A 23,817-nucleotide genomic window follows, 5' to 3' on the forward strand; every position below is an offset into this window, starting at 1 on the left:
GTGAGTGAAATATTTCCTTCGTTGCTGTAGGTTTTGGTAGTTTGTGGGGTTTTTTTTCTTTTTGTTGTTTTGTTTAGTTTTATTTTTGGTTTTGTTTTGCTTATTTATTCCTTTGCAGAAATTGTCATAGATGCAAATTTCCTACATATATTTTACAGGAATGCCCCAAAGCCTCAGGCACAACTGGTCTCTGTGTGTAGAGAACCAAGCAGAGAAATGCATCTCATGCCCTGACGCTATCCCCAGAGCATTGGCTCTGATCCTGCTATGTGCTCTGTGCATACAAACACTTGAACTCTTACAGATGCCACAGTAACACTGCAAACTACCAAGAGCTAAATAAATATTTCCCAGATGTGCTGTTACACAGCTGTTAATTGATATCCTGGTCGCTACTGAAGTTGACTGGACTTAACTGCCAACCATGGAGATGAGTGAAGGGTCAAACCTTAATCCTCTATGCAACCTGGAAAGACAGTGACAAGTCACGCCAAGGATCACAAGCAATATTATCATAGCCTCCTAAAAATGGAGGTTACATAGTAAATCACTGAAATTAGCTTCATAGCCTGATTCTGAGTAATTCGTTTTTTCCTTCCAATAGCTTTGGTCCTTAAGTTTCCATCTGCTTATAGAAAACAGTGACAAAGATTAGATTCCTTCTGCTGCTTCTCAATCATTTATTTTCAGAAGTTTGGTGTTGACATATGAAACACTTCTAGGCACATCCAACAAACACTTTTTTTTGAACAGTGCCCTTAATGCAGTTCTTTCTGCACCTGACATACTCCACAGTAGCATCTAACCTGTCACGGAAACGCTTTTTAAAAGACACCTGCAACACATGGGGAATAAGCAGTCACTTCTGGATCACCTGCATAATTGGGATCGGGGAAACAGCAAGGGGGAAGAGAAGATCTACATTAGCTTGACAGATAGACAAAAAACAAACCAATATTATTTTTGTATGGGGCCTTTCCCAATGTGAACCTGCAGAGTTCCTTATTCCTTGCCTGCTTTTCCACCTGACATGGGACCCAAAATTCAGGGCTTGTCCCTAAAGCTCAACTGTTGTCTGGTGACCTGTGAGAAAATGAGTTTGTGAATCGAACCTAAAGCCTCAAACCAATTCACTGCAATTCAAGAAAGACATTTACACACACTGTCCAAAGACTGGTTTAACTTTCCTTTGCTCCCAACCCTTGGACATAACTAGCAAGGCTATAAAATCACTAGGATATAACTGGAGGCCAAGAAAGGTTGATAAAGCTAAAGCTCTTAAGACAGCAATTTATAACCACGAGCCTAATGCTGCAGTCCTTGCTCACGTGGCCAATCACAGTGGAATCAACAGAATTACTTACACAAGTTAGGACTGTGGGATCAAGGTTATGAGGATTATCCTGCCATATCTCTGCGTGCTTTAGGTAATACCTTGTTTTACAAGCACACTCTTTTAGAGCACCATTATTCAAGGTAAATACATGGAAAAATCAGGCTCTGTATTCATTAGAATTCAAGGATAGAAAGAGAGATGCAGTATGAGAAGTACCCGACGTGAAGAAAATAATCTCCTTTATCATTCTATGGTATTTGCACTGACAATAGTTTAATTGAATTTTTGAACTTCAACTTGAAATAAAGTACGTTATAAGGAGGATTTAATTGGGAAAAGTAACACATTTTTTTTCAAAAGTTTACATGACCTAAAGGCAGGTTTACATTCTGAACTTGGGTCACACAGCTGAGCAGGAGGCCGGCTCTGGACTTATCTGGCTTTGCTAGCCATCTGTAGCATATTTGCAAGAACTGAAAATGAATGGCACACTGATTTATTGCTATCATAAAAACATTAACTAAGACAATTTCTTAGTGAATACACGTAATATGATACTATCTAATGTCCTGTATTTTCATTACAACATTCCTCAAACTGTTCACTCAAGCTGAATTTATGAATCGGTCCCAATTTGCTTCCCAACAGGATTCCATAGATGGTTTTAATTAAGAAGCAAATTGTGAATTCCACCCTAGCCTGGCAAATTAAAGAAGCTGAAAACTGTTACAACAATATATGGCATGAGTACTATTATAAATTATATTTTTAAAACTAAAGAAAGGTAAGAAATCCCCTCAGAAAGTCTATTCTTGTTAGGAAAATAATTCTATTTCAGATCTTGTGGAAACAGTCAGGAATAATGTTAAATTTACACAATTATTTAATTACATTATAGCCTCTTGTTACCACATTTGTTTACAAACAGCCACGTAAACAGAATTAGAGAGATTTACAGCCCCACTTCCTTTTACATGTACTATAGATGATAAAGAAATTATTGCAAATCTTTCCTCAAACTTCTGAAGAAACAGAAATAATTTTCCATGGCCTTAAAGTCTTTCTAAGCTTTTTGTTTTCATTTTCTACACTGCATTTGTACATTTAGGAGAGTCAAGTTTGGCTGAAAAGAGAATATTTGCAGTTTTGGACTATAAAATACTTAGAAAAATACATGCAATGATGTATTTAGTTGCCACACATATAAAAATTCATTATATTTATTTTGAAAACTCATGTCAGTTTTGTATTGTTTCTTTGTATATATGTAGACCTTTTGTTTTAGATGACAACTGTCTACTGCAACTGTAATACATACCCAATACTTCAATACAGTGTAGGATGCTGCCTATCGTGTTTGAGATAGATTGTATTAATTGTACAGTAATCTAAAAAAAGAACATTAGTTTACCAGCTTAATGGGTATTACTATCTAAATTACATAGTAATTATGAAAGAGGCATAACATTAAGATACGGATTTGTAACAGAAACCTAGCAGTGCATTTAGATATTGGAAAGCGACATTCACATCCTTATCAATTTTTGGTGTGTTTCAAAGCATGCCTTCTGGTCTAGTGCTCTGAGGCCCCTCCTGTGAACACGGCTGCCATCAGTAATTGCTTTTCTGCATCCCATTCACAAGGAGACTGCATTCAGTTATTCGCATGCTTCTTTGCAGTGTACAGAGAGCATCCACAAAGTCTCTGAAAACAAAACAGTGCAAAAGGGGGAAAAACAAAACTAACGTGGGGCAAATCGCCAAGGTGCCGTCCAAGCACACGGGAGCAGCGGAAGGTGGCAGCGCTCGGGCGGGATGAGGCGAGGGCAGCGGTGGCCGCGCGCCGCTCCACGTCACGCACGGTGCGTCCCATGCAGCCTGCCCGGCGCCCCCGGGCTCCTGCGGCCACTCACCTCCGCACGCGACCTCCTCAGCAGCGGCCTGCGGAGCAGCCCAGCGTGGGGACGCCCAGCGTGGGGACGCCTGCATGGCCGCCGCCCTGGCCGCGCCCGGCCTGTGGAGAAACAGAGCACTTCATTGCCGGGGCTGCCAGGCACGCCAAGGAAGAAGAAACGACCGCGACGGGGCCGGACTCGAGCCGGCACGCTGGGGAGCGTGGTGGAGAGCTCCCAGCTTCTGCTGAATCATGTGGGTGAGTTTCGCAGCTCCCTGAGCTCCGTTTGCGAGCCCGGCCGCGGGCTGGAGCCGCCGCTGCAGGAGCCAGCGCTGTGACGGCCGGTAACCCTGCACCTGCAGTGCGCTGGGATGCGGCCCCTGAGCACCCTCTTGGCTCAATACAGATTCACAGCCTGAATTTAGAGGCTTGGATACGCAGCATAAGTTAATTAAAACACCTCAAGTGAGCAAACACTTGCCATGATCCGGTAAGTCTCTCTCTGCCCACTGCCTTCCAGGTAGGTTCTTAGCCTGTTCCTTGCCCAGGCACCATTGCCAAAGAGATTGTCCCCACAGAGAAACAGTTCTTGCCCTTTCCTCTGTCTCACCAGCTAGAAAGATATTTTTAATCCACCAGTTTTTATTCTGACAGAGAGAAGAAAACAAAAACCCTACTGAAATACATGCATAAATGCTTCTTTGGAACATGGTGATGAATGTAAGAAACCTCCTAACACTACTAAAGCAAGTATGTTAGCTTCCAAGAGTGATCTCCGCATTTCTTTCGAACATACTATGATGCTTTTTGTCAGAAGAAACATTTTTGTCAGGCTCAGATCCAGAGCAAAGCTAAGCGATGATCCCCCATGTCATTCTGGAAGTTTGCAGCGCACACCACGTTCGCCGTCAGGCACAATTTCCAGTAATTAACTGGGCCCATATCAGACAGCCTTGCACTTGCTTAACTTTGGTCAACGTCAGCGGTAATTTTGCAAGCGAACCGAACAAGGCAATGTCTCTGAAATGGGAAGCTTATCTGTAACTCAGAGCAGTTGAAACATTGGAAAGTAAGCCAAGAAAAGAATAATTATAAAAATGTGTCAGAGAAGCTTGATTAAGGAAAAATACTATTAACTTTTGTTATATCTATTACTTAAATTTATCTGAAAGTAATTTAAATTAAATTTAAATTGCTTAAATTCTTTCAGCTGGGGTATGTTAAAGGGCACAAGCAGGCATAAAACAAAGTCGTTCACTTCTTATTAGGTCAAAACAGACTTGGACACTGCTCACTTCCTGATAAGTCACCACACATGGCACTTTCTGCATTTTTATTTTTTATTTAATTCTTTTATTTGCCACAGCATGATGCTTTTCTCCTTTCAAAATGACCATTCTCCAACAGTCCCCTATAGAGCTGCAAACCAATCCCTTTGAAGATCCTGCATTATAATAAGGGATGTAAAGATAATCAGAATTTGCCCAGGATATTTGGATGAGGTGTCTATAAGAGGGAAAAATCAAAAGTGCATACATATAAGACCATATTTATAAACCCACAATGTAAATATAAAATAAGATCCCGAAGCTGGTTCAACAAAACAGAACAAGATTAATGGTGCGCAGGGCAGTACAGGTGAGTTCTGCCATTCACTTTCCAGGTTGCTACTTCCTTGGCTCTCATGATCACAAAGAAGTTCCCCCAAACTGTGAATTTAGGCAAGCATCGCTCTATCTCATTAACTGCACTGGTTAAAAGATCAGAAATAGGCAAAACTTCTTGGACCAAAAATTATAGCTGCTGAATTTTTTCAAGCAGAATGAGGCAGAATTTTTTCAAGCATCAGCGGGAGTTTTTGTAAATACTTCTTTTTTTTTTAATGTGAAAAATATGAAAAGAACCAGAAAAAAACCTTATCGTTGTTGAACCTTGATGACTTTAGGCTTTACATACTGTCTAATTCCCTCTTAGAGACCTCAAAAAGTTGCCCCCAAAAGCCTATGATAAGCAAATAGCTGAGCTGCTCTGATAAGAACATACAGATACCAGGCATGTTTTTATTTGCAGAATTAAATAACTAAAACCAAAAAATAACTAAAACACTGAAAAATGCATGGAGTAGTTTCTAATAAGTCCTGGAAAGCCCAATAGCGATGGAAACAGGTTTCATCCAAAACCAGAAGTGTAAGTGCATTTTTCCACCCTCAAAACCAGACAAACACATAAATGGTAAAGAAATCAAAATTTCAAAAGATTTTGAGCTTTGAGTTAGTGTAGAAATACGCTGGAACAAGAAAGTGCCCATTTCGAAGGGCTGGGCCAGCGTGCCCCAGGCTGCAAGGGTCTTGTACAAGGGACTGGAGCAGGTTATAGGAGTGTTAACCACTGCTTTTCAAAGCGATTAACCAAAGACTCCTGGATTTGGTATGCAGCCTTCTTCCAACAATACAAGCGATAATTCTCCAATCTTAGTCCATGCCTCGTTAGCTCATTGTTGAGGTAAGGTCCCAGGCAAATAAATAACATGAAATGCTCTTAACATCAATAATTGACTACAGTAAGACTCTACATCAGCTTAATATTAAGCATTCTGCACAAGGAGAACTACCGTGTTGCTATGCTGCAACATAAACTTTTTGGAATCTATAAAACTGTAGTTTGGGGGTAGAATACATGCCTGATAAAGCAGCACAAAACCCCTAGTTCAAGAACAGGGAGGAAATCAGCAGAGAGAGGGAATTAATAACCTGTTAAGACCTGTCATTTTTCTAAGTAAGTTCTGATACAAGATAAACTTCAGAAAACATCCTTAACAAAAAAAAAAAAAAAAAAAAAAAAAGCATTTACAAGCTGAAACTGTTACTGGCATTCATGAGATACACTGTAATTTTTTTGATAGAGATTTAATTATACCCTTCGTTCTGCTCAACTATTAAAAGATCTCTGGTTAGCATTAATTTGAATACTATTGCAACATAAATTAATACAACTTACACACATTTACCAGCTCTTTGAATAACAAACCGATAATGTGTCCAGGCATTATAATCTAGAAGAAAGGAGAAAAAAAGCCCTCCACACATTTAAAATTTGAACTACAAGTACTCTGCATTTCAAAAAGTTAAAAAGTAGCCTGAAGCAACATTATCTCAAAGGGAAATCTGGACAGCAGCTTTGCTTCAAGCAAAGATGTAAGAGTATTTAACAGAAAACAGTACGAGAAAAGGGTAAATTATATGTAAATAGAAGGCAAAATAGTCAAGAACAAATGGGTTTGCACCCAGATTATTATAAATTTGCACACACTGAACTCCTAAGGAAACTTTCACAGACAGTATTAAGGTCACAGTATGGAATCAGACAGCTTTAATAGCATGCTAAATTAAAACAATACCACGCAAGAGGATTTCCTAAGCCAGCCTGCAAAGGAACACAATTATCTTATAATTCTAAATGTTACAGTGACTATGAAAAACCTGCTCTTTGGGTTACAGATTAAATTCTTGCGAGGCTAAACATACAGTTTGCTGCTAAACAGGAATGCAATAAAACATAAGAAGATTAACTAACACCTTGGAGAAATGCAAATAATTTCAATGCCCAAGATATTTATGCCTGTAAAACTACAGAAGGTACTCACGCTTCCTGACAACATGTGGCAAACCTAAGGTTTCAGGAAACTAAGATTTTTGATTACAGTGAGGTTAAGACAAATTCCCATCCTTTTCTATTTTTATCCTAAAGAAGAAAACTCATAATGATATCAAATTTCCGAAAAGCCAGCATACTGAGATCCCTAATCAGGTTTTTTATATGCAATCACCTTACTTGTTCTTTCACCAAGTCAAACAACAGCTTCAAAACAAACTTTTACAGTATCAGGAGTTATACACAACATAGGCAGAACCTACATAATGCACTACAGAAGACAGAACTAAAGTTTCTGGACCACATGACTAGAAAAAAACAGAGGGCAAAGATTAAAATGTGTAGACTGAAAGTACATAGAATAATAGGCTTCTGTACATTCACACATATTTTTATGAACTTACAATATACACATGCAGCTATGCAAGACCATGTGCCATGACCCAATCCCAGTGAAGGCAGTGGCAGGTTCTTAATAGATTTCATGGTTTCTTCACCACATTACATTAAGACTGCAGTAACCTGTCTGAATTTTAAAGAAGAAATTGCTTCGGACCTTACCCAGGAGGCCTGCAAGTCCTCACTCAAAAGCTAGAAATTTGGCTCAGTAAAATGATGTAGGACTCTTGAAATCCCCCCAAACCCTCCTTTACATCCAAATTAATCAATCGCTCCTGGTCCCACATGATTTTCAGTCACACCTGTGTCCTTTAACAACAGTAGACCAGGGTCTTGTTCTTACAGGATTCAGTGAGTCTAAATACAGACAGCAGAAAGAATGGAGTTAACGTCTTTGCTTTTCTTTTCTTTTTTTTTCATTTTTTAAATAAAGATTTTTTGAATAAAGATTTGAGGAGTTGCATACATGACAGATAAAGCCCAGCAATCTCTGCAATAAAGTGAAGGAGCAAATGCAAGGGAACAACCACAGTTGGAGGAGGAATGTCCAGGTATCCATCCACTTAACTCTCCCCCAGGTGCTCCCAGGGATCTACATGTTCCTGCCTTCTCCTAAGTGTGAGCAGGGAGCATTACTTCCAGGGTGAGACATGGCGAGAATGCAAAGCTTTGGGGCCCTGCTGGAACCGAGACGGAACAGTTGCCTTCTGGCAGGAATTAGAGCTGGTATGGAAATTTCACAAAAGGAATTAAAAGATGGTCTGGAAACTGGCCAGAAGTACATCAAAGGAGGTTTCGCAGCACAAAGACACATAGCAGAAGCACATGAAAGGGGACTTCAAGGCAGACCATTAGTTTTAGGAAAGTATCTGCTGCTTGGGTAGAAGGCCATATGAAGCAGGGGAAAAATTAGATTATTCCTGTGAAGTATTCTGTCCCCAAATTCTAGTACCCTCTTGTATAATTTCCATATTCGTGAACACATACCAGGCACCCAGTAGAACAGATGCATTTTGGATCCAGCCTGAATTAGAAGCTGTAGGAATTGAGCAGCAACATCCTTCTCCCCTTCAAGCACACTCTGCTACCAAATCCAAAATTCCTATTTAGGCAAACTCTTATCTGGAATCTTTAAAATAACAAATGCAGAGAGATTGCATTTGCAGCTCATTTGTTATATCACCTATATATTACACTGTGTGGTAAATATATGATATAGGTGTGAATATTTATGATGGCAAATTGAGACGTTCTGAAAATAGTGGGCTGAAGAAATTCACCTCAAGGAAAAAGAGGGACAGCAGAAGGCAGTTTGGAAAGATGACAGAGGTTACAGACAGTCCTGGGTAGCTCTCGGCACCAACCATGGCAGCACAGAGCTCATTAGATATTTAATCCTGCTAAGTACTAAGGGTAGTACTAAGGGTAGTACTAAGGGTAGTACTAAGGGTAGTACTAAGGGTAACATAACCATGTTTATGGTGGTGCTACACGAGCACTGAACTTTGCAAGGACAGGATATGGATATGATCCAGGTAGCCCAAGTGTTGGAAGTCATTGGCCTGCAGACACTGAACTGGTAAAAGGTTCAGGGAACTGTTGGATTTATTGTTTTCTAAGAGGTATTATGATGCCAGGTATTTTGCTCATCTTTGTTTCTGCCCTATGTGCTATTGCACACTCTCTTCATCCTTTCATCTGTGAAAATTTTCTTCAAAAAAAAAAAAAGAAATAGATACAGGAAAATTTGCTATGCTCCAGCAGCAGGTTTCTCAGTGGGCCAGAGAAGGAGCAACAGGAAAAAAAAAAAAAAGGTAAACATCAATCATCAATTCTATTATTGTGATAGTCCATATATTTTGGGCACACGGTAATTCAAATACTGACCCCATTAACCTATGATATAGATTTCAAAGCATGTAGAACTACAGAACTAGAATTCTTTTGTAAATCATCCTTAATCTGCCAGGCTGCAGAATGAAACTACACTGTAGAAATGGTTGCTGACAGATGAATACTTCAGAAAAATCAGATTTAAAGATGAACCACATTATTAGTGACATCGCTAAAGCTGAGAGTATTTGAACGTAGAAATTTACACTAAATCTGTAAAAAAGCAAATCTTGGAAAAATTCAGATTGGGTTTTCTATTTAATTCTGAACTTTCAAAGTGTTTAAAGTTCCTGGCTGTGTTTCTGTCTTGAACAATGAAGGTGCAGGAGTTCATATGCTCACAGAAATTCTGTGTGCTTTATATGCACAGCCACACATTTATGAGTGGAGGCTTCAGGAGCAGAGAGGACACAGCAAGAAGGACATGGAGGGTATGGAGATATGTGCAACATTTCTGGAAGCAAACCTCTGCAGAACCAGATAAGAATACTTTTTTTAAAAGAAAACTGCAGAAGTTACATTCCTAGCAAAAACATATCAGTCAGTAATGGCTGCAATTGTTAAAAAATGTGAAATAGATACATTTTTCTCTTGCTTTCAGAGCTAACCTCAGTGTAACTTCATCTGTCATGTCCCATCTGTAATAACCAGACTGATGTTTGCTCTGTAGAGTTTGAATTGCTAATTCCTCCAATTTACACCAACTTCTTCATTTTCATGATCAAAAATCGTTTTCTCTCAAATATACTTACACTTAACAATCAGAAATGAATCCCTGTGCAAACATTTCTTCATGATAGCAACCACCTTTGTTAGTATTTATTAACAGGAGCAGAAGCATCAAAGCCTCCTGACAGTATAACTGTCAAAGCCCTTCCCTGTATGCACATGGCTTGTGCTTCGCCCCTTCTTCCTTCTCCTGTACATGAATATGGCAAAAACTTTATAAAAAGGTGGTTTTGAAGCAGCATTAAAGTATCACTGTTTTGTAAGTCTTTATATCACTAACTAAAACATCAACTGTTCCTCTGGTGCTCACACTGCAATGGTGCTTTTTCTCTCTCTGCTAGAAAATGGGCAACCTCAAAAATGTGCCTAAAATTAAAAAACCCCACAGTATTTTAACCCAGCTGAGAAAGGTTGATGCAGCAATGAACTATTTATTTATACCCTACACAAATCAGATTCTGCACTAATTTCTGAATATCTGCAGGACATTTTAAATTACTAAATACTGTCACTTGCAGATAGTGTGAGCTCTTACAGCTATCCAGTCTCAAATTTTTAATACAATTGGTTGATTTCCAATATCATTACTGCTAACACATGTAAGCTATTACTATCTATTTTTAATTTAACAACATTATAAAAAATAAGTCACAGAAAAGGCTTCTGCTGTAAATAACCATTTTTCCTGAAATCCGAAGGGAAGCCCAGAAACACTGAATTCAAAAGCTGTATACATATCTAACTCTGGAAAATAAAATCCATATTCAAGTTAACCATTTTTTTCCATATAAACTGCAGCTGATCCCCAGCACAGAGAAAACTGGAAGCAGGACTCTATGGTGCAAGAAGGCTTCATTCCCATCACAGGAGAACCTTCATTTCCCAGTCTGGCATATGCTGATGCCAAACGAAATAGTCTGTAAACCACATGAGACTTGAAAAGCATAATGTGCCCTACAGACAAGTTTTTGCTCAACCTTACCCCAGTGCCACAGCTTCTAAATAGTCCTACAAGTATTTCTAGATTCCCATTTCAAGCACAGGAGTCAGAAGGAATACAAATGGGTAAGATAACATGTACTAGCGGCCTTCCACCAGATGTCTGTGAGTGTAACGTATATACACAAACATGAGTGTATGCAACACAAATTCATACTTAACAATACAAGGTCTTCTGGGATATTGGCTCTATGGGACTGATTTGAGGTGTTGATCTGTGCCTTATGGGGGTCACACTTTCCAGAAAATAAGCTAAACAGAACAAAACAAACACACAGTCCGAACTGTGGCTCGCATTGTGACCGAGTCTTTCCCAAGGCAACCCAGGAGGAGGAAGTTTGCTTAAGATGTGCAGATGGCATCCCGCACAGCAGGCAACCACATACTTGATATACAGACATAGATACCAGGTACAGTTCTGCAAACGGATACCAAATCAAACGGTGTCAAAACCATCAAGGACCAGGACGACAGCCTCGTGGGCTACCGTGGTGGCCAGCTGTAGTCTGTGCTGACGAGGACGCAGTGCCTCTGCCCTCACCCTTTCCTGTCCCCAGGACAACCTGCGAGGCTGCTCTGCCCGAGCAGCGGCAGAAAGAGCACAGGACACATCTACCCCCTGTGCCACCAGCTGCCGCTGCCCCGTCCTCCCTCCTGGAGAGCTACTGGTCTGCAGCGCTGGGACTATTCAGGGAATAAATGTTCAAGGAAAGGAGCTAAACTCGAGGGCAGAGTGCAATAATATTCCCCCAAAACAGAACCAACTATGTACCAGCTCTGCATATGCCTTGTAGGGGTAGTGGTGATCAGATGAAGAAGGGCAGAGCCTAAAAGTCATGTGGACAAGATCCAAAGAGCTACCTAAGTCCAGTCTTTGTAGTTCACAGGCAAAGTCATATTTTTATATTACACACAGAGGCTTCCATCTTTCCCCTTTCTATAAATGCATCTGTTAAATATGAAAGGAGAAGCAATGCTATATTTAATAACACAGATTCTAAACTCCTGTCAGATTAATAAATTCACAAACGTCAATGAATTGTGTGACATATTATGTTGAAGGTTTTTTTTTTTCCTTTCAGAATCGTCTCTTGAAATACACTACTATTAGCTTCACTTAAACCAGCCAAAATGCTCTGTTTTCATTTGCACTTAAGAAACAAAAATATGTACAATAGCTCATAAGCAAAGAAAAAATTCTGAGAAAAGAAACTCTCAGCATAAATAATGCTGCTGCACTACATGTTTTATTATTATCAATAAAAAAATTCACAACTCATTTCTTAAGCCTATTTTGACATCCTTTTCTTGACCAAAAGGACTCCACTGATAAGACACAGTAAATAGCTTGTCTTCTCTGAGCATATACTCTCTTTACTAAGCTGGGTAAAATAAACTGTGGAAAGGAAGTCTCAAAAAGCCAGAAACCAGTAATGATGTAACACAACATAAGCAGTGATGATTGATCGCCTTTTTATGGCTGCCATAAAGATACTCAGTTCTTTCCCTATTATAAAATATTCAGTGTTATTGTATCATGTTTCACATTTTAAATTGATGCAAGAACCACATCTATTATTCTCTAAACTCACCATTTAAATATATGATACACTGCTGAAGTGTCTGGGATCTGTGTAGAAAACAAAATGCATTGCAAGGTTCAGTTTTCTTTCAATAATGATGTATACGCTAAATAAACTGCTCCTGCAGTGAGCAATGACACTTAACTCTGCCTGCACCGTGTTGTTTAGTTTTACATTATTCAATGCTTTTGAATTGTCATTTCCAATTAGAATGAAATCTGGCATAGACAGAGAGCTTGCATAGATCAAAATTTCATGCCTGCATTTTACCTTACATAAACACGATGTGCTGCTGACCTCCCGAACTTCGGTTTTCAAGATTTATATATAGTTAGCGCATTACTTATAGTAGTTACATAGTTAAATAGACTATAAACATTTCTATTAATGATCTGTATTTCTGGTAAATATTTACTTATATTTAATACTATCAATAGTTATGAATAAACTGCATACAGCATAAATTGCTGAAGCAAATGTGCCTTTGGTACCACTCAAAGCCTTGCTGGCATTCCGGGACCTGAGCAAACTTCTTCCCCTGCTCAGCTGTGTTCCTTAGCACTTCCATGGATTCACTGCTGGGGAACAAGCTCATTTCACCACTTGCCTCATGTTCTAGACGGTTCTTCTGCTAATAAATCTCGTTCGCTGCTCCAGGACCTCACCTCTCACACTGCACAACGACTGCGAACGCTTTTATTTATCGATCGAGTGGGAGACCATCCGTTGACTCTATGTGCATGCAGAGAGAACTGCGTTTGCCGGGCCTCCGAGGAGCGGGCGGTCGGTCCCTGCAGGCAGAGGCAGCCCCCATGCCCGGCTCGTGCCTTTGCGAGGGGAAGTGCTGCAGGTCAGCCCCATCCCACCTGCTTCTGTGTCACGGGCTCTGCATGGCCCTGGTGCGCCATCTCATGCGGAGACACGACCTGAGCTCCACACAGGTCCTAGAAACTCCAAAATCCCCCTCTAGACTCAACTAATACTCCTGGTCATTAATTTCTCAGAAGGCAAATCCAGCAGATCGAACAGATAAAACAAAGAGGAGGTTGGTAGGTAAAACAGAGGTGATATTAGCAGTGTCTAGCAGACGCAGCATGAAAATCATTTCCACGAAGCCCTTGGAGCAGGTAAGCGGTGAAGCAAGGAGCACCCCGGCAGAGGGCTGCGCTTTGGGCGGCCTCAGCAGGCCGCGGCCCGCGCCCTGGCGCCGTGCGCGCTCGGGAGCAGCGCGGCGCGTCCTGCGTGCGGCACCACGGCGCGTCCTGCGTGCGGCACCACACACAGGGAGCCGCGGCCTGGGCGCCCCTGCGCTCCCGCCCGGCCTCCGCGGCCCCGCCGCGCTCAGCCTCCGAGCGGAGGTCACCAAGTCAGCAATGCCGATGCGCGTCCGTGGAACAAACCCCGATTAATCCCCATCTTCGAGGCTGCCCAGAACATTCGTCTGAATGGCGGCATGAACAAAAGAAGAGCTGATTCCCCGCGCACAGGCCTAACTGTGTTCTGCTTGGCAAGGGGCAAAGCTGGGCTTTAACAAGGCTTGCCTCTGTTCCCATTTGACTTGAGAAATATATAAATAAACCACGAGTGGCTAGAATAAGAACGAGCAATAATTTCTGGAGTTATTAAAAAAACGTTTTAAGTGAATTTTTAAAAAGATATAAGCCCTCAATATTCACAGTATAATTCCTGAATTGATGTCACTAAGAGAAAACACACTATGACCTCAAGAAGAGTTACTTTTTGTTTTTTTCTTAAGTCATTCTCAGAGGTAAGTGAAGGCCATGAGCATGAGCCAGTAGAGCAGTTCCCATTCTCTGTATTCATCCAAGTGTCTCAGATAGTCATCTGTTCAGCATAAATAAGTCAAATATAATTTGAAAGTCAAGTTCACAAATTTCTTCTTAGCAGAAGAGATTGGATAATTTATCTTAACCTCAATTATTGAAGAACAGACACACTATTTAGTTTGGTTATTGGACAAAAAGCCCCCAAATTCTGTTTTTGTTATCTATGGGTATTTTTGTCTAAGGTTATTATGAAAAAAAAAGAAAAAAAATCATCCTGTATAATAATTGTTTTACATGGTTATGATTCAATATGCTGTACAGTGAACTGGTACTTCTCATTATTCTTCAAATATCACATTTGAGGAGGTTAATACACCATTAACATGATTAACTTTTTAATAGAAGCTAAGCCATATGGAACCAATCTGTGCCGTTCGCCTATATGAATGACTAGATATTAAAGGGCAGCTTCTGCCCCACTGCTCTGGTGCAGCTACAACAGCTTCACGTGCCCTTGCAGCACACGGGAACCACAGGGAAGCACGGGATGGCTGGAGAGTGAGAGCACCAGCAACCCTGTGCTCCTTCCCAAAACAGGAACAACCCATAAAAAGGCTGGGATGATCCAACATGCTGGACCCCTCTGCACAGAGGGCACCTTTGCCAAGGGGTTAGTGCCAGAGGAGCAATTCTCCATGCAGGTAAACATGGGCTGGTAGAGGTGTATCGTAGTCTTTAACATAGCATTTTGTAAATGACTGGAGATTTTTTGTTCATTATTTCTGTGTCAATCAATCAGTCTGTAAGATACAGAGCTGCTGAGCCAGCAGGACAGCTGCTCAAGGGAGCAGCACTGGCGTCGTCCCCGTTTATTCCCCTCTCCCAAGGGCGCAGTGGCCACACCACACAACTCGCCACTGAATCTCAGCTTGTTCTGCTTATCCCAGCATCCCAAGACAGCAGAGCACATCAGTAGTCCTGTCAATTTTGCTGTTAATCTTAAGCTTATGAAATGCCAAGGGAATTTGCAGACTGGAGGACATTCTCCACCCCAGAAAGCGCACAGCCACCTTCCCTCCCGCGCCTGCCCCAGCACAGTCCCACCACTTCCCCACCTTGCCCATCCATTATCTTCCCTAGCAGGTTTTGTGGACACGCCATAAAGGCTCCAGTTTCTCCTCTCCTGCCTCTTTCTTTCCCATGTCACACCATGCTTTTCCTGCTCTTTTTTGTTCTTCGAAAGGTGTTGTTGAAATAATGCGTTTTACTGACACAGTACCTCCTGGGCAGCTGGTTCCCACAGCTGGGGTGCAAAAGGCAATAAAGATAAAACACGGCTCAGCAATGAATCACCGGCCCGGACAGATCTCAGAGGTCATCTAGTCCCTGCCTCTGCCCCAAAGGACAGTCAACTATCCTATGTCATTTCTTCCAAACGCCTATATAACCTGCCCTTAAAGACTTCCAGTGAGGGAAACTCCACAGGCAATCTAACCATCCCTCTGCTTCACTATCTTCACATTAGGAAATTCAGTCTTTAGCCAGAGGTCATGCTCTTCTAGGCCTCAGTTCTTTCTTCTTGCTTTCTTTAAATGTGTCTTTTGTTTTCCCCGTGAAAACTGGTGCAGAATTCCAATTAAAGCATTACCTTCAAAAACCACTCCTGAAAGAGACCACTTAAAAAAATACTGCATATGGCTGCTGAAATTAAATTTCCTTTTTTCAATACATAGCTATTACATACTACATATCACATACATTACAGGCTAAAAACAGGATTTTTTTTTCAAGTCCTGCTTGTCTTGACTCCATTTAGTTTATTGGAGATAAGTATATATAACAGTAGAATCAAGTCCAGGTTGTCTCTCTTGTTTTGCTTATTCATACAGCTACCAATTTCTAAAATTATGTTACCAGAATCAGAATAAAAACATGAGCAAGCAAAGCAAGAAACCTTTAAGAATCAAAAAACTATCTGAGATCCAAAAGTGAAGGTAAGTCATGTTCAGTACAGATAACCCCAGTGCAACTAAAGAAGGCCTTAATGTCAATGGTATCAAATTCTACTTTGCTCTGCTTGCTTTGCCAGCCATCCCAATAAAAACAGGCCAGACCCATGAGGAAGAGCAGAGGAAATCGGACTTGGCTCAAAGTTTCCCCCCACCCTGTGAATTCATACATCACTTGGTCTTTTTATTTTTAAATATTTATTTATTTTTATTCACTGAAGAAGTAAAGGAGGGAGAGAAGAAATGAAGCAACAGCTAACCCGTATCTTGATTATTGTTGGCTTTATTCCATAGAGAACAGAAAAGAAATAAAGTGCATCTACAGGTCAGAAATGCCACCTTTAGCAAACAAATCCATAGTGCTGCATGAAGCCTCCCTTTTACCAACATCTTAAAACTCTGGAAGCTGAAGGGAAAAAAAAGTAGTTATTCACCACCACCACCAAAGCAGTAACTTTTCTTATATGTAACACATTGTAAAGTGTTTCTTTGTTTTAAACAGTGGATTACAAAAGCCAAAAAGCTGAAAGACAGACTTGGGGTTGGCCCCAACAAAATCATCTGCCAACGTAAGGAAAATCATTCCACTACTGCCTGTAAGGCAGAATTACCAGGTTTCCACATGTACTTTGCTATCATATGCACAGTACCAACATACCATAGGATCAAATGGGAGGACTGCAGTTTCTTAAGGCCTTTACAACCAAGAAATGTTACAGACTGCTTCATGAAGAAAAACAAAGGGAATAAAACCTGGTTTAAGCACCAGCTTACACATGCATTGAATTTTAAATAAAACACGTGAATGAGACACTAAAATTAAATTATGGTCTTCTTGAACAGGATACCTGAACAAGTCCCTTGAAAATTTTGACAAATAATTAAGTCTAGTCTATCCCCATTCATATGGTCTCTTAAAAGGTATGGCAATGGCAGAGAAAGCAAAACTGGAGAATTTAATTACAGCTGACAAACTGAGGATTCCCGAGAAAGATTGCACTAGGCAGGGCTGAGGAGGTAACACTGCTGCTGAAGGTTTCCTACACTCCATCTACCTCCAAAGATCAGGTGACTGCGTTTTTCATAATGACTCCTGATCACAGGGGAAGTATGATAGAGGCGAATATTGTTATTCAAGCTTTATTATGACCCATTTCAGACAAGCCACTCCATGTGCTGAATATTCCCTCCTTCCACTGAATATTCCCTCCTTCTAATCCAAAAATCAAGTAAAGATAAAACGCTAGGAAAATCTAACAATTGTCAGCCGTGTGCCCGACAACACTAAGTATTTCCACGTAATTTTTACCTCCCCCCACCCACCCAATAACATAAAGCAGAAGTAGGCTGATTTACAAAATTCACAAGGGATTATTTTCCTCAAGTTACCAAACTGGCAGACTTCAAAGTCTGAATTTTAGCATAGCCACACATGCCCATTAAATATACATCAGAATCTTAACACACAGCAAATACACTGCAGTAATTATGCAGTGCATTTGGCAGAAACTAAGGCATGAATTGATAAATCTCAATTTTAAGAAAAAGTTTCTGCAAATGTTATTAGAAGTGACTTCATCTCAAAATAAAATCAAAGCAAAGAATCATTCAGACAAAAAACACAAACCAAAATTTCAAAAGAAATAAAAAGATGCACAGAAACATGAACCAGGATGCAAAAAATGTCCTAGGGGCAAGATTACCAAGCAATTACACCAACTGATGGGAACAGGGACAGTACACAGCTTTCTTAATTTTTCTTCTGAAAAATCTGCTTTGTGCTCCGGGTATGGTTAAATCATTCTGCTCTTTTCTATGGTCTAAAAAAATGCAGATCATCAATAAGCAAGAGAGCATCAGCTGATCGCGTTTCAGGATGCGGCATGGGAGTATTAAGTGGCTGCACATTGATCAAATGACAACACAATCTGGAGACCGAGTCTCAAGCAGCACTGGTTGACCCTCTGGTTAAGCGTGTTCCTATTATATAAGGCCAGGCTGAAGTACGGTTGCCGCTGCTGCAAAGTGCTGCTAAAACTCTGCACACAAGAAGGCTCTTGGAGAACCAGCAATCCATAGATATATTTCCCCTGTTCAAAGAATCAATCTTAAAATGGCCTGCTCTTAGACCAACTTTCTGGCAATGAAATACAGAGTTCCTCAGGACCTAGCCCAGCAATTTCACTTGTCTCAAGGTAAATTCTCTCTGCATATGTGTGTCACCTGCAAGGAAATCCATTTTATGTAACAAACTACCAGCCATTGATTGACCAAAGATGAAGGTTCCTTTTCTTTTCCCTTCTACCTTGCCCACACATGGAGGATGGAAAGCAGGCAGCAGCATTTCACAAGATTATGCATACATACTCCTTCTAAATGTATACGGTTCTCAAGGGAACAATCAGCTCAGCAATTTCTGTGATGCTCAGGCTACGATTACCAAAATGAGATGCATAACCTTTATTACACCAGCAAACAGTTAACTTTGCAGATTATTTCTCTTACTTAAGTGCTCCCAAATCTTTTATCTCTTGTAAGTAATCAGCTGCTTCCAATCTTGCACACTGCAGCATTCAATGCCAGGTGCCGCGCACCTCCCTAGCACAAACTGATCACAATGCAAGACCTTCTTTACCCTCTCCATATACAGGTTCATATACCGTGGCAGCACGACAAAATGCCGTTAGGTTTTAGCAGACCCAAGCAGATCGTGTTGCTGCATCACACAGGAAAAAACGCCTTTCAAGTCTCCCGATTAAGGAACCAGAAGCCAGCAGCAACCTCCGGCTCCAAACATGACAGTGCATTTTTGCCAGAGACACATGCAAGGCGAGAAGAGAATAACGAGAGCATTTCTGTTACCTTCAGTCACATAGTTGTGGTCTCGCAGAAAGCTGTGGTTAATTTTCCGCGTGTCCGTGTCCTCGCCCATTGACGGCAGGATTACTCAGCATGCCGCTCCGCAGTGGACTGGCAGCATCGGCAGAGGTCGTGGCAAGAGCACCGTCCATGCTGCCGCTGCCTAGCAGGGGCGGGCGGCGCGCTGCGCTGCCGAGCGCGCCATCCTGCGAGCCGCGGCGTGAGCGGCGCCCCGAAAGCAGCGAGAAAAGGGGAAAACGAGGGCGCGGGGGAGGGAGGGAGAAAGGGCGAGAAGTAGCGGGGGAAGAGATGGGAGCTGCAACCCCCCGTGGTGGGAGGGCGAGCGCGGCAGCTCTCCCGCAGGTGCAGGGTCCCGCAGGTGCAGGCAGCGACGCGCGCGGCGGGCGCCCGCGCTGGCGGGGTGCTGCGGCCGCGAGGCCGGGGTGACGGGCGCACTGCAGCAGGAGCAGCCCCGCGCTGCTGCAGCGGCGCAGGCCCCTCCCCGGCAGCGCCGCGGCCCAACCGCGCGGGGCTGCGGGCGGCTGCGGGCTCCGCTGCCCGGCGCGCGGGGCGGGCGCCAGGAATCCCGGGGAGGGGATGCGGGAGAGGGGGAGGAAACGTCCCGCCGCCGGCGCGGGGCCGGGGGACACCCTCCGCACGGCCGGGTGAAGGGCGGCCTTGTAGCAGGCGGCGCTGTCATGTGCAGCAAAAGGAGTCGTCGCTCACTGTCAGCCTGAATAAGTATGACTGGGATTGCAAATACCTGCGTGCTTCCAGACGAGGAAATCTTAGGGAAAAATACAATAAAATAACTCTGCTTAAGCTGCTGATTTTCGCCATAATTGGTCGCTACAAGAGCAATTACATAGCATGAAAGAAAAATGAGGGCCGGAAAACCCAGAAAACCGCCCTGCAGCCTCACTGCACGCAGAGGGAAAGGGGCACAAAGGGCGTCTCTGCCGCATGTGGGCTTCTCCTTAAGCCTGCTACTTTCATGCACTATATTATCCCATCACCTTGGGAGAGCAGTGCATCCTCAGAAACAGGGACACACATGCAAATGAAGAACTACTCACCTGCACTGCAAAATAAAGCTAGTTCTTGAGTCCAAGTGCTTAAAGTGAATGCATTTGCAATGGTTTATATTAAAACAAAATTCATTGAACTGAACCAACTAGCAAGTTCCTTAAATTCTTCGTACCTCCTCACTATGCCCTGTTTGCAAAGGTCATGTATTCTGATAAAGTGTAAGCACTGCTGAAGTCTACATTTTGAGTGGTAAGCAAACGTCTGTGTATCACAGCCAACATTACAGAAGAAATAAAGGTGGGGAGATAGGTTATCACAAAACCAGTTGGAAGAGGGAAGGTCATTGCTGTGGTTTAAGCACCGGAGTTGAACACAAAGCACAAGTTCAGTTCTCAGCATTACAACGGGGTTTTCGTGTACAAACCTGCAGGAATCCTGTACAATCTGTGTTTCAAGTGCCCTACTATTACTGTAAAGGGGTTTTATGACTTTGGATAAAGTACAGAACTATGTAAAACGCTGCTTGTAACTACAATCCAGTGATAAACATCTAATTTCAGGACGAGGTAAGATCTGGAGGAGACAGAGGGATAGCAACGGAACAACATTCTTCGCTTCCTCATCGATGAAGCAAAACACAACAGAATTGTCTTCAACTCTGCATGCAAACATTATCAAATCCTCATGTTTGCACAGGTGGGAAAATAAAAGGTGATATATGATACACCTGTATAGGCCACTCTATTTACGTGCAGCAGTGCAACAATGCTAGGAATGTTATTTCTGCATTTAGAGCATCAGCCGAGACTGTGGCAGTGCCTGTGACACTGAGATGACATTGAGAAGCTCCGGCACAAACCATGCAATCAACACAGCTGCTTTTCAAAGGAAAAGCAATTGCTTATTTTATCAGTAATTTTCTTTAACTGCAAATACCCTTCCACAGGAAACGCTGCTACTCGGCCCTAGAAGCAAATACTCTTTTGCTTAAGGCAGTGGAAGCCCAAGAATTACGAGGTGTTTCGGCAACGTGCACAACAGCACAGAATGTGGCCCAACCCTCACACACTCCTGGAGGAGTAAAGGCTTCCTCTTGCTGGCACAACATCCTCGAGAGCCACGAAGGCTTTACTCAGGGTGACACCAAGTATATTCATGCACCCAACTCTCAAATCTCTGATTTAGGTGCATGATTTCCCTCAGCATTGTCTGAAATAGCTGAAGAGCGTTAAAACAGGTTTCATGACACACAGTAGGTTGTGCTAAAACTCCTGGATCCAGCCATTTCACATCACTGGAGCCACTTGTCCATCTCAAAGGTGCAGATCTTTGGGCTACAGAGAGCAAGAGATAAACCCCTCATTTTTTTCTTGCTGTGGGGTTTCTTGGTCTCCAACTTGGCCTCAAAGAAGGCTTCTTTCCAATGCTAATTTTGTCATAGAATCACAGAATGGTTGAGGTTGGAAGGGACCTCTAGAGATCATCTAGTCCAACCCCGCTGCTCCAGCAGAGACACTTAGACCACCTGGCACAGAGCGGCATCCAGGCAGGTTTGGAAGATCTCCAGAGAAGGAGACTCCACAACCTCTCTGGGCAGCCTGTGCCAGGGCTCTGTTACCCTCACAGGAAAGAAGTTCTTCCTGACGTGGAGATGGAACTTCCTGTGTTTCAACTTGTACCTATTACCCCTTGTCCTGTCACTGGCCACCACCGAGAAGAGTTTGGCTCCATCCTCCCGACGTTCTCCAGGACACCTTAGGACCTGCTGCCTCATGAGCACCAACGTTTTCCTTACAGATACGCAGGGCCTGGTACAAAACTGAAGCCCGAGGTACAGGCAATATTCCACAGAGAGGATCGAGTCCTTCCAGCTGATCCGGGTGGATCTCCCTGAAGTCTATTTCCAATTTCTAGGCAGAAAGTACATTTTCATTCTGCAATTTCTACCTGCTTATTGGAAGCAAATACAGCATAAATACAGGATAATGATACTAGCTGCAGTTCAGAAGGAAAATCTCAGAACTTACAAATTTAACAAAGGGGAAATTATACCTAGAATTAGACTAAAGTAAATAAGGAGGTCTTGCAATTACTGATTTTTTTTAGAATATGAATAACCCTAATCTATCTGATGGAGCTGGTTTACTTTGCCCCTCTCTGCCATGTTATTTTATCATCTAGGATTTGTTCTTGCAAAGACAAAAGGGTTTGCGAGAGTCACATTACATGTGAAATCCTGACTCCAGCAAAAATTGCAATGGAGAGCAAGCTGACACCCAACCATTAACACCAGGGCGAGACCAGGCCGAGCCCAGGAGACAACTCTGCTTGGCATTCTTGGGCCCTGAGCAGGAGGCAGTCAAACTGCTCCTTCTTAGGAAACTAACCTAGATGTTTTTGTTAGGAACCTGCGCTCCCTATATATTTAGCAAAGCTTCTAGAGCATCCCAGCCACAAACCTCTCTCGCTTCATTTTGGGTATTTGATGCTCAACATCTTATCTCAGGCTCCCTGCCTTAGACAGCAGGGCTTCCTCTGTGCAGGTGGCACCTAGGGATACTTTTAGCAGCTTGTCCTGATTTCTGTGACTGCTCAAGCTGGACAAAATACCACCTAGCAAGGCACTGGAGCCCATGAAGACTTTGTTAAGTGACACAGTTGAATAAATATGTAGAAGTAATTTACATCTACAAACAAACAGAAAAGAAACATGTGTTCCCTTCCTCCAAAAAAGCACAAAGAAAATTCCTGAAAATAAATCAACATTATTTTGATGTTGTGAAAATGTTCAGAATAGCCACACCATGTCTGGAAAAAAATATATATTTATATATGTATCTTTTCTGTGTACACTCTTCTCAAACATCTGTGACCAAGGCAGCAGCAAATTCTACAGCCTGAGAGAACTTTTCCGTCCTTTCATCTAAGTGCAGCAATTACTGCCCTTTATTTGTCCCCAGAAGGTGAAATTTTAAAGTCTCTATACTCTTGTCATACTGAGCTTCTCCTTCTCTTCATTAGGTGTGATTTAAGTAGTTAGTTAGACTACTTCATTTTTTGTAAGAGCCAAGCAGACTTTTTTGGAAAAGTGAAAGCAATAACTCCAATCTAGAGATAATTTTCTCCTCCCACAATTGGAATTAGAGAGGTTCATAAACGACTTCTTAAGGCATCACATCTGGGTCAGATCAAGCTTAACTCATTCCTCCCATGTTTGAGTTAAAATCTCATAAGGAGGAAGGGAATGTGGAGAAAGCTCCTAACAGGAACTCTAGACATCGCTCCCCATGTGCATGCAAATGCTTTCCCTGAGATTATGAGTCAAATCCTTACTCTGTGGCAAGTGTTAGTCCACTGACTTAAGTAGGTCAGTTCACATGAGAAAGATTAACAGAATTCTGCTCTAAATTTGTAGGGCAATGCAAATTTCTGCTATGACACTTGCAGATAAATAGACGTGCTGTTTTAAAATGCTATTTGTTATCAATCCCATTGATAATGTACATAATTTGATCTGGCCAAAATACCCAGGGCAGGGAGGAAGAAACCCTGAATCAAAATATTAGTTACTTGTGTTTTCACAGTCCTCGTAAAGCAGGCCACACATTGGGCTAAATACTTTAAAAACACAGTAATAAGTGTGTCTTAT

At 42.0% G+C, this 23,817-nt stretch overlaps 1 protein-coding gene across 4 annotated transcripts in view; it reads right to left on the minus strand.

Annotated features, from left to right (window-relative positions):
* PPP2R2C (protein phosphatase 2 regulatory subunit Bgamma) overlaps nucleotides 1-23,817 on the minus strand; it is a 174,489-nt gene that overhangs the window by 102,886 nt on the left and 47,786 nt on the right. Inside the window, exon 1 of one of the 4 annotated variants that reach the window (XM_088540018.1) lies at nucleotides 19,143-19,362. The exons of 1 other annotated variant lie outside the window; for it this stretch is intronic. In XM_088540018.1, coding sequence (XP_088396144.1) covers nucleotides 19,143-19,212 — 70 coding nt within the window. In that variant the 5' untranslated portion in view covers nucleotides 19,213-19,362. Of the gene's footprint in view, nucleotides 1-19,142; nucleotides 19,363-23,817 lie in introns of those variants that run through there. 2 more of the 4 variants (XM_088540019.1, XM_088540020.1) reach the window with 2 other exon arrangements.

Source organism: Tinamus guttatus, unplaced genomic scaffold (genome assembly GCF_059628265.1).
Source record: "Tinamus guttatus ecotype Peru unplaced genomic scaffold, ASM5962826v1 Tinamus_guttatus_pri_ptg000052l, whole genome shotgun sequence".
NCBI classification, from domain to species: domain Eukaryota; kingdom Metazoa; phylum Chordata; class Aves; order Tinamiformes; family Tinamidae; genus Tinamus; species Tinamus guttatus.